This window comes from Pholcus phalangioides, unplaced genomic scaffold (assembly GCF_987345545.1).
Source record: "Pholcus phalangioides strain wild (caught in Gottingen) unplaced genomic scaffold, Ppha-v1.0 ptg000032l_1, whole genome shotgun sequence".
Lineage (NCBI taxonomy): Eukaryota > Metazoa > Arthropoda > Arachnida > Araneae > Pholcidae > Pholcus > Pholcus phalangioides.
Genome location: NW_028301622.1, coordinates 3,841,844 through 3,861,492, shown reverse-complemented (window position 1 = coordinate 3,861,492; position 19,649 = coordinate 3,841,844). Strand labels below are relative to the sequence as shown.

Below are 19,649 nucleotides of genomic sequence, written 5' to 3'. Positions count from 1 at the left end.
TCTTGGTGGCTAGCGGGGCCTTTTTCTTTTTTCCAGCATGGCCCAGCCGCAAGGTAGCCTGCTTATATCACACAAGGGACAGAGCGGGGGCCATATGTGTGGTGTTTGCATATAAATATATGTGCTTAATCCTCTGGATACCGCGTTTCCTGTCAGTCGTAAGACTACAGTAACCCCGTGTGAGGAGGCCCTTAAGCCTCTCGGCGCGTCCTGTAGACGTGATCTAGGAGGGAAGACGTCACCCTCTCTGTTGCACATGTGCACCCTCTACACGTGACGTGATGTAAGTGGAAAGACGTCAGCCTTTCGATCGACTGTGATCGTTCTCTATCTGGTCGGGTTTAATAAGCATGTAACATAAGCAATGTAAGATGAAACTTAAAAGTCACTTTTTCTTTTTCTTTTATTACACGATATTTAACACGATTGCAATATGAAATCGAATGAAGAACCTAACTTTATTGATCGATTCATCAATTACGCAGGTTAAAATACGAAGCTGGGTTTACATTCTGCGTTTCGGGTGTGTTTATAAACCCATTCTGCGTAAGCACTGACTCTGGTGAAGCCTGATACGCGATGTTGCCCCTCACAGCCTTCTCCGTAACCGAAGCTCATGATACCAACAACGACATCTTTTCCATGGTCTCGATACATCAAACCACTACCTGAGTCACCCTGAAATTAAAAATCATTGAAATTCATCAAAATATTGAATTACAGATGGCAGCAACATCAGAACACGAAAGAAGCACGACGTAAATACGATATGGTCAAACGTATACAGGCGACGTTCGTTTTTCAGAGCCCGTATGACTTTGATTAGTTCGTAAAGTGGCGTTTCGTCAAAACATGATATCTCCAAAAAATGGCTTTGTTGATCTACAAGTAATTCTTGCTAATTATAACTAATTAGAAGTGAGATAAAAATGCACAAAATACGTGCCGTACGGATAAACAGCATGTCGATGTGTGATATTTCCTTTGTATTTGTGTGTATGCTTCATTTTTGATTTTTAAATGACAATGTGATTTTGGCAATCTCAAAAATGTGATTTTGGCAATCTCAAAAATGTGATTTTGGCAATCTCAAAAATGTGATTTTGGAGATCTCAAAAATGTGATTTTGGAGTCTGGAGTAATTTTGATCTTCACCACAGAAATGGGAAAGTCATAGGTGAATAATATGTATATGGTGCTCGTGATGCGAGAATCCGGGTTCGAACCCCACAGTGGTGGTCGGCTGAAGTTGGTTTTCTGTGGTTCCCAACTTCAAGGCGCAAATGCGAGCCGATCTCCCCGTTAAAAAGTCTCGCCACAGAGAGCAACAGTCCTACAACGGTAAATCATTCAACCATAACACTTCACTCATAGTTAGTAAAACTGGGGGCAGATGACAGCACTACACATAACAAGCATTACACAGAAACAAACTTTACGTCTGGTTGCACAACGCGTGCGCGCACATTCCCGCATGTGCCGATTTGTTGGGGGGTTCCGCGGGTGGGGGGGGTGCATGTGTGGTGTGGCAGTATTAGGTAGGGGCTCGGGGATCCGTGATGTTCTTGGGTCAGCCACCTCGTTGGGCGGTTTGCCTGTTGTGGCGTTGTATTTGTATATTGTAAATAGTTCAAAAATTCATAAAAATCGAAAAAATGGGTACATTTGAATGCTGTTTGCGAAACAGTTTTCACGAAATGGGATTTTTTTTTTCTTTGATGAAGAAAAAAAAAACAGTTTAAACGTTTGACGATAGATGGTGTTGCATGAAAGCAAACTAAAGAATTCTAGGCCAGAAACCTTCTTTCAATCTCTTTTGTATCCGAAACGTTCGTAAAGTTTCAGCCAATTGGTTTCATCCATCACTATATAGGTGTCAGTAACAGAAAATTCTGGGGCGATTCATTCCCTACTCCAGTGTCGGAAATTGCCGTATGGCGATATATGGCCGGAGTTCGTGAGCGGTAAAGTAACAGAAAATTGCCTAAATAAGCTGTTAATCGTTTTATAGGACTCTGATTTGCATATTTTCAGCCATTCGCTTCCATTAAGTGCCCTCTATCGACGAATATTTGAACTTTTTTTTCTTATAGCAAAGAAATGCCCTTTCATCATAATTCTTTTTCTGCAAACCGCATTCAAAAATATACCAATTCCTTCAATTTTTATGATTTCTAGGATTTTATGGGTCACCCTGTATTTGGGTCTTATACCAGCTAAATTAATTGCAGGATTTACTTATGGTTGTTTTTTTTTCACTTCCAGCAGACAATTACCGCGCTATTAAATACCCTGGACAAAACCTTAAACCGCCAGACACCCCAGGTTCTATCACACAAGAAGCAACGTGGAATGCTACCAACGGGGGTTTCTTCGAAATTGGACCTTGAAGTGGGGGTGGTGTTTGGAAAATTTTTAGCCTTTCTTAAATTGGAACCATCCTCTATGACGAACGGTTGATGAGATAAAAGCCGCTTTAAAACTTACGGGACACGCTGTATAGATGGGTGTACATTGTTGAGTAGCAGCTGCCTGCAACCAATCACTTTTTTTGTCGCTGATTGTGAGTTCGAACTCGCATTCTTTGTTTTGTATCACACCTTGTTTTTATTGTTTTTTCAGTGGAACCTGTACGAAACGCCAAGAGATGGTGCCTCGCATGTGTGGGTTGCTTTTTCTCACTGCAGAATTTTTTATTTTGACCTCAGGGAGTTATGCCTTAAAGGACTCTATCAGTTTTTGAGTTCGAAACATGATGAGTAGAAGGCTTTCATCAGAGGTTAATAAAGTTGAACTTTCAGGGGGGTATATAAGATGGTTTCCAGGAGAGAAAGTGCCTCCAGGAAAGTATTATTTATTACATAATACTAGCTGTTTACACGCGACTTCACTCGTTTGGATTTGGTAATCTGAAAATTGCTCACCAATGATTTCCCATATTCAGCGGTTTTGGCTGAAGCTATAAATATATACATGTATAGATTTGGCACTGAAATTCTGGAAAAATTCATATGTGAAGATGCATGCACCCCCTCCATTATCTTGGCCTGATAAATTTTAACGATGTGCGTTATTTCTTCGCCAAAAAAAGTGGAATTTTTTGAGTAAAAATGATGATTTGATGACATTTATGTTTTTAATGCAATTTTTTAGTATCAAAAATTCTTTAGTATCAAACATCTGAAAAATTCCAAAAAATGAACTCTCGGGTCTGAAATGCATAAAGGTGCACGTAGAAGCATTTCATTATCAATGAAGGGATTATTTCTGAGTCCTTAAAAGACAGGTTTCCGTCTCATGCAGCGTCCGTCTTGGATAGGTTTCACTGTACAGTAGAATCCCTCTTTAACGAATACCGTTATATCGAAAATCTCGTTTAATGAACACTTTTCTAATCCCCCCCCCCCCACAGAAGCTTCCGTAGGAACAATACAAGAACCCAGAAATCCTTTATAACGAAATTTCGTTATAGCGAAGGGATTTCTCCGGTGTCGGACACAGCCACAAAATTAAAGAAAATTTGCTTTGCTGCTGCATATCGTCACACACAGTGTTTTTTCCTCATTCAGTCACAATCTCATGAACGGTTCGGTATTTTATCAGTTTATACTCACATAACATGTATTTTGATACTCTTCTTCTCCTGCAACGCAAATGGTGATGTTATTACTTTTATCACACATTGTTTCATTTAACCGTGCATCATATGTATTGAGGATCGTTGGTGTCGTATGGTCTGTAAAATAGAAATGAAAGAATACGCATTTAGTTTCTTCTTATGGAATATAAATTTTACCATGCTCATATTAACATTCTTTTTTCAAAAACTCCTCATTATGTATCATAAACTCTCATTAAACACAGTCAATGAGATGAATTAGAATTCCCTAATGGCGAAGCAAGGCACTCCAAGGTAAAGTTCCAGACCCTCGTCAGCGCTGATGCGCCATTCACTGTTAATTGTACTGATTGTTATACCAAAAAAAACAACCACATGTTTATAACCAAACAAAAGAGAGGTTAGCTGCATCGAATTCATGGAAAAGGAACTCAGTGAATGAACAATCTTTTTTCACAAAATAGATACCAAATTAATGATTTTATCCCGATTTGTTGCAGTTTCATTCGATAGCAGAAACCAGGTTTCACTGATTAGGTGCCCACTTTTAGGTGTAGACTAACATTTCAACTACCCATATAAAAATGTCGAACGTCATACAGTCGAATCCCGTTATAACGAACTCCAAGAGACCGGAGAAATCACTTCGTTATAAAGGAATTTCAGGTTGTTTGCGCGTTGTTCCTATATATACTTATTTGAGGGATTAGAAAAGTGTTCGTTAAAACGAGATTTTCGCTATAACGGTATTCGTTAAAATGGCATTCGACTATATATAGTGTGATTCAGAAAAATATCGAAAAAATAAAAGAGAAATTCAGGCGTATGATAATAATCCAAAATCACATAAGAACGTACATGCGCAAACGCCATCCGGAGCTGCTATATATATATATATTGTTGCGTCAACACTTTTAAAGCAATCCCCAACTCAGCAAGCATGAATTCGCAATTCTGACAACATAAATTCGTTTTATGAGCCACACATACACTCAAAAGAATTAGAAATTCCGCATAGAAATGTGTGTACGAGGTGCAGGTACGGTTGAGTAGTAATGAGTAACTTACCCCGTCTCGGTGAATATGATTCGCCATACGGGGTCCGGAGAGGGAGCAGTTATTTTCTCAATGGGGGAGAAATATCCTACCTCACGGACTCCCATTAATATCTCGCGAGCAGCAGATATTAATGGGAGTTCAGCAGATATTATTCAGTTCTGAGCCCGTGGGACTTAGAATACTTATTTTATATTAACCACTTTACGATCATGGACGTAATATTGCGTCCAAACGCCAGTGGGAATGAACTCAAACGAGTTCATCCTGTTTTCTTTCCTTTCACCTTATTAACGCTAAACTTTGAGGCAACCTTGCTTTGTATACTCTGATGTAGTGATATTTCTCCCACATATGTATCGTTCTTGAGAGAGTGAAAAATAGAACAGGTAGGGTGAGGGTGAAAAGAGAATTATAACTTTGTATCTACATTCTTATCATAACATAACATAACTTATTTGTCCCCCAGTCAATTACGACAATACTATACAAAATTAGAGTTTACAATTAAATTACATATTTTACAATATTCGATAGAAAATGCAAAGAGAAAGAAACAAGTGTTTGAATGGACACGGTAGAACAGTTAATTCGTGATGTCAGCATATTCTTACAACTGTAGTAATTAAGTAGTAGTAACAAGCATGCGGTCCATGAATTTGTAACGAATCGGTACACGTCGGAATATGTGTTCCGAGTGTATGTTTGTATTTAATGTAATAACTAATGTATTTATGTTGTCAAAATAGTGACCTCATGCTTGCTGAGTTCGGGATTGCTTGAAAAGTGTGTGATCCAACAACTTCTTGTAGCGGCTCCATATGAGCTTTGCGGTGATTTTGAATGGTTGTCGTATGCCCTAACTGCCCTTTCATTTTGGCGATGTTTTTCTGAATCACCCAGTAAAGGACATCAGCTTGAAATTTTCACGTAGCATTTATAAGCACTTATTTCTCTGGATGTTTCAAAATTAAGGGTAAAGGTTAATAATGAGGTTAAAAGTCAAAAGTTAAAAAAATACACGATGAAAATAAATACTTAAATTCGTAAAATGTTTTAAAATTCCTAAAAAAAATTACAAAAAAGTTCATAAAAAAAAATTTCGAATGTTGTTTTGCCAAAAAGTTGTTGTTTGCCATTCCCTCAAATTGGCATATTTTTGGTACAGTTTAAAAAAAAAGTTCAAATTTTCACCTATACTGGGCACTGCACGAAAGAACGTCATGACTGACTGGACCGGAACCTCTTCTGCTTACGAAACGGTCGTAAAGGTTCAGTTGGTGATTCGTGACTAAGGTAAAACAACTTCAACAACACTGCTTTATGCACCAATATCACAGTAAAAACCTCATATTTGCCAGTAACGTCATCAGAAGGACATGGTAACCATTGGTCGACCACAGTCAAGATAAATTTTTACCCGTGCGGGACATATTTTTGGCACCCCCATCCACGTTTTTCTCGGTTGACAAACATTTTTTTCAGTACTTCCCCTAGAGCGGCTGCAGAGATCTCCCGTCCCAAGAACCGCCACTGGTCGACCAGGCACAGGTCTCCGGACAGTTGTTTACATTATTTGGTATTCTTTCCATAATCAGTGTATTGCTATAGCAGCCAATCGGAATCAACGAACGACCTCCACAACTATAACATCCATGTTTGCAGCGTCACTCAGTAAAAGAATATCTGTCAGTTCTGTGAGCGGAACTGGACACCACGTGAAAGTACTGTACGTCCAAGGGGAGCTGGAAATTTCGCCACCGACACTTCGCCCTGGACATTTCATGTGCCCTGATTATGAGTGACCGACTGATTGCGAGATTGACTATATCCGAGAGTGACTGAATGAGCGACCAGCGTATTTGGCTATATATTTGAATATACACGGTGCCTTTCATCGATATTGTTATTTTCATTTTCTTACCAAAAGAATAATTCCGCCGTGATTTGGTGCGAAGGCGAATGGAAGCAAAAACGATGACCACAGAGTTTCGAATGTTTAGGATTCCAATCCTATCACGACGATTAATAATGGTGTAACGTGTGTAAAAATCTTACTCTCGGCGTAACCCCAACCGAACATGGACATCAATGATCCCTCCTTCAAGATGAAATCCGGTCCAGGCAAACTAGCAGCGTAGATGTCCCGGCCGATCTTTGCATTGTATCCAAAAGTAACAGGTTCTTTAAATTCCATCACGGCTATATCGTCGTCCTCCCCCTCTTTTCTGACGAAACCAGAAGTTTCACGGAGTAAATGAGTACCGTTTTCACTTCTCAGATCGTATTCTCCGATGCTCATGTCAACATCATCAAGATTGTCCCTGAAATAAATTATCAAAAAAAAGTCAATTTCTTTTCAGATATCATGAAATTATAACGAAACGTTGAGATAGAAGCCATGTTCATACGTTTTTATGCAGTGCCTTGCTGTCAGGACGTGATGGTTTGTTATCAGAGTCGATCCACAACCGTTTACGATGACTCCATCCTTCCGTCTTTTAAATAGAACCGTCTGGAATAAGAAAATTAATTGAAAATACTTGACACGTCCTAAGTTTCATAGTGTTGATAGTGCATTTTAATTCTCTAGACACAAGGGCGGCTCGAGTCTAACTTCCACCGGAGGCACATTCATCGTTTTTGCCTGTGGGCTACATGAATTTTTCCGCCCCTCTTTCATGCATACTTACATACGCTCTACGTCACTCTTTTGATCTCGTCCATGCTTCCATATTTTCTGGGTCACTTTTTTGAGCTCTCCCATGATTCCAAACCCTTTAGATCACCCATTTCGTCACTCACTGGACTAGTCCCTCACGCTCTAGGCAGAGACAGATGGTGGGTTTAAGTTTGTACTGTCTATGATGAATTTAAATTTTGTCATCCTCCTCTCATGCTATTAGTTTTATTGACCACTCATTACTAAGTAAGAAGCCGAATTCTTAATTTGCATCCATTTGACCGATCCAGAAAAATTACTAGATGAAGCATCAAAACGGTTTGTCGGCAAGGTGTGGCCCAAAAGCAGGGTGTCATGTGCAGAGCCGTATTCACACAGGGACTTAGCGGGCTTTAGTCCAGGCCAGCAAATTCCAGAAATGAGTGGCCAAAAAAATTAGTATAATGGGAGAAATGCGCAGAAATTTACAAAACTATAATCCGCCTCTCCCCAGAGAGAGAGGGGGGGAATGAGCGAGCGAGCGACTAATCGAATGACGTATAGTTTGCAAGAGCATGAGGGACAAAAACAGTGTGCCAGCATGTGATTTACCAAAGAGTGACCTAGAAAGCAAAGTACCAGGTCAAGACGGAAAGTGTGAGGAAAAAAGTAACAAAAAACCCACGTTTTAAGACACGTTTACCAGTTGAGAGGTCTATAGACCAAAATTGAAAAAAATAAACGGTCCTGAAAATTAAACGACGATGGTAGAAGGGACACAAAATTTTCGTAGCCACAGTCTTAACCATAAATTTGCCTCTCGTCATGTGGATTTTGTACTGGAAATTTTTAAAATTTTTTTGTATCTAACTAACGCCTAAGCTGCCACTAATTAGGAACTGCCGCTCGGGTGCCCGGCACTCCTTGCACCTCCGCTTAAGCCACTCCTGTCTACACACATGTGGAAGCTTGCCCATCGGCAGTTTTTAAGTGATTTCAACTATAAAATTTACTTATTTTTCAGCAACCGGTAGCATTTATGACAAAAATTGGAGCTGTCTCGTATTTTCCCGAACAGAAACTTTCATTGTCCCGTATTCGTCACGATAAAATGTGGTCACCCTTGTATTAGGGGAAAACTCTCTTTTTCAATTTTGAGTTTGAGCTCAATAACTTCTACGAAAGCTATTCGTATAGTATGTGCTGCCATCTACCTCGGACATAAAAATTAATAATTCAGTGAATGTTGCTAGTCTCAGGGGAGGCTATTCGTGAGGGAACAGCTTCACGCTTGGAAGTCAAGGTAGCCTCAAAGAACTACCTCTACATTTTCACGTCTTTTCCCTTGCTATTATCGAACGAATTCTTTTGCGATGGGGATGCATCTGTCATATGCAAACTGTACTGGACACCTTACTAAAAATGTCAAATGTACGAAAGGACCATTTGAGTTTCTGATCCTTTTCTGTGTCGCTCTTTCGGACCCCACTCTTTCAATGGAATAATCGGACAAGTGGCAATAAACGTCGTTTGCGTGGGTTCAAAGTGCGTGAAAACTTGATGCCCTTACAATGCTTCGAGTGTCAAGACTTTAGACACACGGCACATATGTGTAAGGATATGAAATGATAAAAACGTGGTGTGTGTGTGTGTGTGCGTGCGTGCGTGCGTCTCGAATCAAAAATTGAGGTCGAATTAAAAAAAATTAGGCTGAGTTAAATTTATTTTAAAATATATCTCCTAAGAAGAAAGCCAAGTTTTGAGTTTTGACTCATCCTCATGACACACAGTTTTAGGGGGTTTCTATAGCCCCCCTAAAGCAGAGGTAAACTATTTTTTTTTAATTTTATCTCAATTTTGATTGCACAAGTAACGCTATTTAAATCTCCTTCTGAGTGGGATTGCTTTTCTAAGTCTGATCTTCAGAAGCCTTGCGTATGTCCTCTGCAGTGGGTCGCGTAAAACCTATGCCTGATGTTTATTGTTCCCCGGACCCAATGTGCCAAGAAAATTAAGGTGGAATCGTTTAACAAAATAATATTCCTTACTTAATGATATGAAAAGAATGAGTCAATTGTTTTCTATATCAATGTTCATGCATCTCTGAAATTTCTCCAAGGACCCGTGGTTGAGAACCCCTGCCATACAATATCACATTTCTTAAACGGGAAGTTTTAACTCTGGAGCGGTTTACAGCAATAATCATGTTGCTAAGAAAAAAAGTTTACAATAGAATGTGTTCAACCTGGGACGGCCGAACCACATGCAGCTCACGATGGCTATATTTGAATCAAAGTCATGGGTTCAGATCTAGACCCAATACTGTGATGTTTCAGAGAAACTGACTTTCAAATTTTTAAGAGAAAATGCAAGCCGGTCTCGCCACAGTAAGTATAATAGACTTTAAAAATAGACCTAAATGAAACAACTATTAAATTTCATTTAAAAAAATGGCTATATTCAAATTCCTCATTCACAACCCCAAAAATGTGTCTTAAAACCAATCTTTCTTCTTTATTGTGGCTCAGAAGACCTGAAACATTTTCTTTGCCTACAGTATTCTGTTAATCGCCGCAATGAAAACGTGTGTAATTTCAATAAAAAATAATCAGTAATTTGAGATTATCTCATTCACTAACACTTGATAATTTTTCTTTAATAAAGTTCTCCATGATTAACTTCTTAAACTCTCAAACCTTGGCCTGAACGTGCAATTACTTGATTGAGTGGAGGCTTTCCTATAACATAGAGAACAGTTTGTCCATGCTAATGATAATTTTTCCCCATCCGCCCCCTCAAGGATCGCTCCTTTCCCCCCCCCCGTTACTTTTCTTAATTCACATCAATTACCTCCCAGAATCCCTCAACTACACTACTAGATTATTTGCTGATGACTGTGTAATTTACCGCATCATTCCCCATGAATCTGATTAAAAACTTCTCCAACATAACCTGGCTTCCATCGCGGACTAGTGTTCTTTATGACAAACTAGCAGAAATACCCGGCCCTTCCCGCGTTTTCTTCAATTACTGGTAGGATTGGAAAAGTGACAAACCATTATAAAGGAATAAACTGTTATGATGGCAGCGTTAAAGATGTGACAAACTATTGTAAAGGCATATATTCACGTCTGAAACGCATTGTTGGAAACCACGGTACCCAAAGTAAACGTTCCGAAAGTGATTGTTGAGACCCCAAAACCATTGTTGCCCGACAGTTTTTTGCCCATTTCGGGCATTTGCCCAGCTCTGACGAACTTTTAAAGTAGCCTACGGTTCAATCCCGGTCCTGTTTGGTATATATGCAAAATCTGGCGAGGATCGGCCTAAAACTGTAGATTTGTATAAAGAGCATACATACATACATACATACATACCTACATACTTTCACATTTATATATAAGACTAGCTGATACCCGGCGACGTTGCCCGCCCCGTAAAAAATGTATATATGTATAGCTTATTAATTATTTCTTAATCAAAAAAATTTCTGCATCAAGTAAGAAAAAATTACTTTCATTTTTAAATATTTTAATTAAAATCGCTTGTGGATATTTTTTCTTTTTCCATCTGGTGTGTAGATGTACAAATTTTTGGGATTACCAACACGCGAACAGGTGACGAAAAGGTGTCCGTGTGAAAAACAGGGCTCAAGTAAGTTGATACCTGCCACTGCTAACGACTGGCCTTGCGCTTTGTTGATGGTCATGGCAAAAGCTAAACGAATCGGGAACTGTAATCGCTTGAAAGTGAATGACATTTCTTCAGTGATAATTGGGATACGTGGAATGAAGACTTCTTTTTCTTTGCCACATCCAGTTAGAATCGTTGCTTCAATGATGCAATTGTGCAATTTCTTGACGCAGAGTCTGGTGCCATTGCAGAGTCTCGGTGTGTCCAAATTTCTTAAAAGCATTATAGGTGCTCCGACTTTGAGGGTCAAATTGTGTGGTGGCACACCCGGAATATCCAAAGGAGTTCAGAAATTCTGCAGGATACAGAACTAAGTGTCTGTGCCGTGTCTGTGACAGTGTCAACCGATTTGTAAGATGTGGAGTATCCCGGAATAATTTTTAGGATTGTTTCGTTGATCTTGTTCACACTGTCATTTTTCGGTGCCAGAATCGCTCTCAGAAAGCCACTCATGGTTTTGGTCATTTTTTTGAATGTTTGGGAAGACTTTGTCTGCAAGTTCTTGAACTGAGTTTAACAACTGGCAAAATCCATTTGGGAACGTAATCGGTCCAGTGCTTGGGTCTACTGGTTGGTCAACTGATGTGAAAATGATAGCAGTGCTGAGTCATTTTGCAGTTGAACTCGCATGTTGGTGGATATAAAAATAATTTTTTAACTTCGTGCCAGAGTGTTGATGATTTGAGGCAAGCATTGAGTTCATCAGCTGGCGTTGAACATTTTTATTCCCTGTTTTATCGTAGTAGTTGTTGTTCTCTGTTAGTGACGTCATATGCCCAGCTTCTGCAACGAATATTATTCAAACTCCTTTTAAGCACTTTTTAAATTGAAACTATACCTCAACGATGGGTGGTTGATGAGATAAAGGCCACATTAGCACTTACAGGACACCCTGTATACATGCAAGCAAAAATAGCTGGCGCTTCCCGGGTTTTTTTTAATTATTGGGAGGATTGGAAAAGTGACAAACCGTTATAAAGGAATAAACTGTTATAATAACAGAATTAAAGGTGTGACAAACCATTGTAAAGACATATACATGTCTGAAATGCATTGTTGGGAACCACGGTAACCAAAGTAAACGTTCCGAAAGTAATTGTTGAGGGCCCCAAAACCATTGTTGACCGACAGTTTTTCGCCCATTTCGGGCATTTGCCCAGCTCTGACGAACTTTTAAAGTAGCCTACGGTTCAATCCCGGTCCTGTTTGGTATATATGCAAAATCTGGCGACGATCGGTCTAAAACTGTAGATTTGCATAAAGAGCATACATACATACATACATACATACTTTCACATTTATATATAAGATGCCGATTAATACCTCAAAAACGGTTTACATGACAGTTAGGGGCCATTCAAGTATTACGTCAGCATCGGTGTGGGGTTTCTGATTTGCTGACTTTTGATGACAAGGGGGGAGTGGAGGGGTGATGCTTACGTCATCAACCACCCTTTATTTATGAAGATATGAAATATTTTTTATGGCATCTTATTCGGTGCGTCAAAAACGAAAAAAAAAAACTTTCAATAGTTATTGGACAACCGAACTAACATTCTACTTCTTGATAAGTCCTCTACAGAGCCACTTTAATGATCTCTAAATGTTTTACGGATCCTTCAAGTGCTCTGGAAATGTTTCCGAGCCGCTTAAGTGCTCTGGAACTGTGTCACGCATCACTCAAGTGATCCGTAATTATGCCACGGATCACTTAAGTAATCTGGGAATGTTCCGCGGGTAACTTGAGTGAAGTTGAACCGCACTGGGGGCCACTTAAACTCTCTAAAACTGTGCCACATGTCACTCAAAGGATCTCTAAATGTGCCACAAATCGTTTAAATGTGATGTAACTGTGTCGCGGGTTACTTAGGTGATCTTTGCATGTGAAAGTGATCGTTAAGGCCTACTTTAGTGAATTGGAAATGTGCCATGGGCCACTTAAATGCTCTGGAATTGTGACACTGGTCATTTAAGCTATTTGTAAATGTGCCGCTTAGTTCAGTTTTACAAAAGTTAGGTTTGAGGGGGGGGGGCCAAGCCACATCAGATAACCTTCAGGGCCACATTTGGTCTGTGGGTCAAGGGTTTACCATATATGGCTAAACGGTGGGTCGCAATGAATTTTTAAAGAGAAATTTTGTATTCTTACCCTTCAAATAGCATTGAAGTTTACACAGAAATCGATTATAATAACATATAAACGTATTTTTTTTGTATTAAAAAAATAATTTTTACGTCTGGGGGGAGGCGCACGAGCCCTCTATTGCGCCCCCTCCCGCGTACGTTTCTGATCCCACCAATATGCGTTAGGAGGTAGGGGGCAGTGATGAAATTTTGCTGACAAGGAGGGGGTGGGGTCAAAAATGGCTAAAAATGGGCTTACGTAATACTTGAACGGCCTCTTACCAGTAAATTACTTCCTTTTGAATACTCGTACTCCATCAATAATTTAACGTTATCCCAAATTTCTCAAAACAAATACCTCGATCTCATAATCTCAGCCGACCCACGTTGGAACAAACATGTTGACTACAGTTACCAGAAGTGTCTTAACAAACTTTTCTTCCTCCGCCGCAACCATTCCCTTAAAATAAAACCAATTTTTGCTTCCTGCTTTAAATACAGCTTCTTTGCTCATACCATTGATGTGAATGGAACAAACTCCCAAGTTCTTTTGTCGAGTCCCCCCCATCACTAGTTTTTTGTCCAATATCAAACAATATCTTTGCATTTTTAATCGTATGCTCTTGTATAGGCCCCAAGGTCCACCAATATTGTATAAATAAATAAATTTGATTCTATTCATAAATTTTGCTCTGAAGGTGTTTTATATAGATAAGTTTTCACTTCTTTGCGTCCATGAGAATTTACACGAATTTTCGTTTACTTACGGCATATGGGTATCTATTTTTCTCAGCGGTATGTCCTTTTATGATCCCAGGTGGAGGATGAGTGGAATCGCGCAAGTTGAGATGCGGTGAGGCAGCTTTTTCCGATTTTATTTGGCACACAGGACCTGGAAAATAAAATTTATATAATGTGCAATTTGATAAAAAATGTGGCGATACCTGCAGAAAAAAAGGAACAAAAATTTTGAATTTAAAATTTCACTGTCCATTGGGGATGACGTTACGTGTTCAATGTATTAGCATGCCATTACAGGTCGGGAGATCTTGATAGGAAGTGGAACGATGAAGTTGGTTGTGCAGTTCATTCTCACAGCTGCAGTTTCTTCATCTTCTTCCATATGTACAGAATAAGGAACTTGATCAACAATGGACTTGGATTACCTGTTTTCGAAGTATTTAACTATCAGTGGTCCTTGACAGTTGTCTCAAGAGGCATGAGCACGCCGATGATTGGTTAGTACGAGCAAGAAAGATAACAAACGTTATCTTTCTCTCTGACGAACTGACGAAACTGAATTCGAAGTTCATTAACGAAAAACGGAAGCATTTTTGTTATGACCGTGACCGTGAACAGTGATACAGAGCGCCAGATCAATTAATAATTAAATTTTAGATCTACATATTGTTATGAAAGTTAATCAATGAATGGTAGCAAAGAGGGAATGGCGGGAAAAAAATTTCATGGGTTTGAGAGAGAATCGAAAGCAAAATCTTCGTTACGTGTTTTTGTGCTGTATCTACCAGCTAACTGTGAATGTCGGATTCCTATACAATTAAGTATAACTATTGTTAAATGTCGCGCAAGCAAACATTTCACTGAGTGACGTAATGGTTTATCACTCATTTCGGCCAATCACGATGTGCCAAATTTCTATAATGTAGCTAGGAATGTAGGATTTGTTTATAAGCAATCGGGAGTGCTTGATAAGAAGTAGCAGGGTTATGTTGGTTGTGTGCAGTTCATTCTTGCAGTCACAGTTGGAATTCCTTCATCTGCTTCATATGTACGGAATAACTAAGGAACTTGATCAACAGCGTCCTTTGATTACCTATTTTCGAAGAATTCAATTATCATTGGTCTTTGATAGACGTCTGTGGCCAAGGAAACAATCAGTAGCAGGCCTTGATCATTTCTTCCATGATCGAGGAATTGAATTCCGTTGAGAATTTGTCACATCATGGCACACCGGTTCTTTGAATATCACCTTCACAATTAGAGACTGCCATGAAAAATTCATTGAAAGTACTACACCTGCCTACATTGCTCTCTACCCTAGACCCTCCCATCGAGAGAGTACCAACTGTTTGTTCCTTTACATCCATTATTGACGTACCTAAAAATGATTTTGGATCACAGCTAATGTTATTTGCCAACCTTGATTCAAATTTATTTTTACTATTCCTTATCGCTTTCTTCACCGCCCTTCTCTTCTCAGTAAATGATGACAGGTCAACTCTCCCACATTTGTATTCTCTGAAACTTGTTCTTTTTTCAAGATAAAGATTACGCACGTTATCTGTGACCAAGGGACCAATGACCAAACCCACCTTTTACGAACAAAAGGTATGACATCATGCCAAACAGAGAAGAGCTTAAAGACATTCGAGCACATATCCCAGCATGGCCAGGTGAATTCTATCGGTAGCGGTTCTGGTTCAGTGACCGATGGTATGCATGAATATTCTCGATCTAGCTCCTTAACTTAAAATTATGCTTCTAAAGAGTGGACTATTATGAAGATCGATTGATTAAAATTTATCAACAGATGTAAAAGTTGAAAAAACTGAAACGACGTATTAGGCATTAAATGTTAGCACAACGCAAAAATAAACTTGCGGCTTACAGCTGATTAAGAAGGTTCTGCGAAGAAAAGCTCTGGAACACAGCAACGGCGAGTTTATAAAGAAATACTTGGTGACACTACACACGAAAACTTCACTACACAACTTCCCCGCCAGATTCAAACTTGGTTTGGGAGCCACTTCGGGACGAAGATCATGTCACACTTGGTTTCACACAGTTCATGATTCTCTGCAATCGAGCAATGTTGTGGGATGGATTTAGCCGCTGTGGTGGTCGAGTGGTCATAGTGACGGACTCGCGTCGCGAAATCCTGGGTTCGAACCCCACCGTCACCACAGTGGTGGTCGGCTGAAGTTAGTTTTCTGTTGTTCCTACCTTCAAGGCACGAATGTGAGTCGATTTCTCTTCAGCAGAATTACAAACAGTAAAAATGTAATTCAATCATAACACATCGCTCACTTCACTTCTGAAATATAGATGGCAGCACTGAAAAATCAAACACAACACTACATACGCACTCAAATTGTTAGGTGCACAAAAACAGTTACACTTCCGGCACAACTCACTAGGTAGTAATTCGCCCATAGATGGTGATAGACATAAGTTGGGCTCGGTTTGAAAGAAAAGAAAGTCGGATGGAGCTGACATGTCATCGTAGAGCTGACTAGGAAGACGAAGTGAGGAACCATATGTCAGCTGGGCGGTTGGGGCATCGAGGTCACTCCTGTTTGTGGATCTCAACCCGAAAACGACCAGCGGAAGAATTTCATACCAGTATGAGTCGAGGTCTTCCAGGACTTGTTCCCACATGCGACACATGAAGGCTGTCGTGAGTAGCCTATGGAAACTCTCCACCATGGCGTTGGACTGAGGAGTGTATACAGCCGTCCTTGATAATTGGGCTCCGAGCAATCTGGGAAAGTCTTTAATACACCAGATTCAAATCGCCCACCTCTATTACTCTGCGGCGTACCAAATCGAGCAATCCCGTGTACAAAAGCCCTGGCGACACTCTTTCGGCCGTCATAATAGATAATGGAACTACCTCGGGCTATCTGGTGAATCTATCTACAATCGTTAGACATTAACGGAAACCATGGCACGGAGGCGGTGGCCCTATCAAGTCTAGGTGAATGTCGGAAAAACGTTCATGAGGGACAAAAAATTTCGCTAACTGCCTAAATGCGACTTGGTATGCAGATTTGACAAAACACACGTACCGTGCACCAAACAGTAATATCCTTATTTCTATTAGGCTAAAAGTAATGATTGTTGATTAATTGTTTAATGGTTTTGATATCAGGCGATAAGCCATGCATCTGTTGGAAAACTGTTTTTTCTCAGTGTTTGAGGGACATAAAATCCATTTTCACCTGTAGAATTACCACAGTAAAGACGAATGTCCGAAGCAGGCATTCTGACCATGACCAGTTTCATAGTATGCTCAATACTTTCTTCCAGTATGCCCTTAAATTCATCATGTGCAGATTGCATTATCTCCCGTAACTGCATGTGTGCTAGTGGCGAAAATTGAATTTCTGAAATACGATATTCAAACTATCCGCTACTTTGTTATCTTTACCTGGTAAGTACTGAATGTCGGTGGTAAACTGCAAAATGATGTCAAGCTGCCTGAGCCTCCGTGGTGGGCATTTTCTCTGTTTCTGTTGTAGCCCAAACGTGAGGGGGTTTATAGTCAACGAACAAAGCAAACGGTCTTGCTCTCAACAAATACCTAAATTATTGAATTGCTGAATATGCAACGACAAGCAATTATTCCCTTTCGTAAGCTTAATATTTGCGTTGAGGTCGTGATAGATTTTTCGAAAAATAACCAAGTGGTTTTGGACCCTCTGTAGTTATCTCGTGCAATGCAGCACCCATCGTAAAACCACTGCAATCAATGAGAAAAGGCATTTTAATATTTGTTGAAGGATGATAAAATAAAGTGACGTCAGTCATAGCATTTTTGCCTTCTCAAAGTTTGTTTCAAACTCTGAATCACACTTGATTTTGCGCTTGTGATTCGTTTTCGCTCCAACCAGCAGCTTATTTAAAGAGAAAGAATAACAACACTACCCACACACACGCACCACCTGGGATGAAGCAGTGATAGAAATTTACCAACACCAAAAATATCCTCTAAGCTGATTTATGTTACAAGGTTTGTTAAAATCCAAAATCGCAATAATTTGTTTTTTTCTGTAGGAAAACATTTTGATTGATGGAATGACGTAAAAATTCAATTTGTTCTTTACCAAATTCTAATTTTGATTCGTAAATTACTATACCATATTCCGAAAATCGTTTGGCAATTTCCTCTGAATGTTGTCTATACTGCTCTGGTTTCTCACTAGCATATCGCCAATGTATGAAAAAAAAAACGTCGTCTAAGTGACGCATAACCTCGTTGATAAATCTTTGGAAAGCTTGTGCTGCTGAACAGAGGCCGAAATTTTTGTATGGAAATTCAAATAACCCAAATGTTCTTATTATGGCAGCCTTAGATACATCAGATGGATTAACAGGGTACAGGGTACTTGTCCGGTACAGTGATTCGAATCAGAGCTCCGTAATCAACCGAGCGTTGCCGGAGGAATTCAATTAGTAGCAGTCCTTGGAAATTTATTTCTTTGACCGAGGTATTTAATCAACAATGGTACTTATTCATTCCATTTATTTTCAAGGAATATAATCAGCAATGGCGACTTCTCTCATTTTCGAGGAATTCATTCATCAGTCGCCCTATAGAGGAATTCCACCAGAAGCGGTCCTTGATCATCTTCCATTTTCGGGGAATTCAATCAGCGCTCACGCAGTTCTTAATCTTTTTCTATGAACGTGCAACTCAATCAGTATTTCATCATCTACTTCTATTTTTAAGGACCTCATTCAACAATGGTTTTTAATGATTAGAGCCCGGATTATATGCACTTAAATAGTAGCAAAAATATAGTCAAAAATATAGTTCTCTAAAAATTTGCGAATTCTAAAATGCCGAAATATTCACTTAAAATATGAGTTTTTAAAGTTTAAAATTCCGAAATGTGTACCAAAAATTAGATGAGCAAAAAACTGTCGGATAACAATGGTTTCTGAGCCTCAAAAATCACTTTCGGAATGTTTACTTTAGTTACCGTGGTTCCATAGCAATGCGTTCCAGACATTCATGTCTTTGCAATGGTTGGTCACTTCTTTAATGCTGTCTGTATTAATGCATAACACAAGTTGTAGTTTGTTCCTTTGTAATAGTTTGTCACTTTTTCAATCCTCCCAGTAATTGAAGAAAACATGGGCAATGCCAGGAATTGTAGCTAGTTCAATATAAAATAAGAAGCTTCACATATACAAATAATTGCTTTTTTTTTAAATTTATGAAAGAAAATTTAATATAATTTTGTAATAGAGAACTTTTATATTTTGATCATAACTCACGAGTGTCTTTTTCGTATCTCTCTTTGAAATCCTGAAAATGAAAAAAAATAATAATTATAATGTGAAAATAAATCGGTAAATCTGATGCTAAAAAAACATGATTTTTAAAACTTGGGCTCGCTTACCGTGGTCTTAGATTCTTTATCCTTAGCAAAACACGGAGCCGCGGATACAACAAGTAAGAAAACCACGAAGATCTGCATCTTGGAGTGTATTGAGAACTTGTTTAACAGAAAAATCATTATATTGCTCTTGTGATATTGCGTTTTTATACAACGATCAACGGTTGTTTTGTGAAATCGCGTAATGAGTGAAAAACACACCTGGCTAATGAGCGAAATAACAGCCGTACATAATAGTGATTCACGGAATCTCTTACGAAGTCTTCTAATGGTTATTGTTTATTGAAAAATTATCTCACGTATTAATACCATATCCCAGAAATTTCTTATTGATGCATCTTCGTTTATA

At 39.1% G+C, this 19,649-nt stretch overlaps 1 protein-coding gene across 1 annotated transcript; it reads right to left on the bottom strand.

The window, feature by feature from the left end:
* Positions 1-385: 385 nt before the first annotated feature.
* Positions 386-19,467, bottom strand: LOC149066793 (myeloblastin-like). The gene is made up of 7 exons (XM_089253202.1): positions 19,304-19,467; positions 19,179-19,209; positions 13,922-14,046; positions 7,087-7,190; positions 6,734-6,999; positions 3,615-3,736; positions 386-678 (listed from the first exon to the last, which is right to left on the bottom strand). Exons 1-7 carry the CDS (start codon positions 19,418-19,420, stop codon positions 487-489), a joined length of 957 nt encoding a protein of 318 aa, XP_089109328.1. The 5' UTR covers positions 19,421-19,467; the 3' UTR covers positions 386-486.
* Between the last annotated feature and the right edge of the window lie 182 nt (positions 19,468-19,649).

Excerpts from the sequence above, each read along its gene's own strand:
- LOC149066793 (XM_089253202.1), bottom strand. The coding sequence starts at position 19,420 with ATGATTTTTCTGTTAAACAAGTTCTCAATACACTCCAAGATGCAGATC. Across the intron at positions 19,210-19,303 it reads ATAAAGAATCTAAGACCACG|GATTTCAAAGAGAGATACGA; the intron begins GTAAGCGAGCCC and ends TTTCATTTTCAG. Across the intron at positions 679-3,614 it reads AGTATCAAAATACATGTTAT|GGTGACTCAGGTAGTGGTTT; the intron begins GTGAGTATAAAC and ends TTTTAATTTCAG.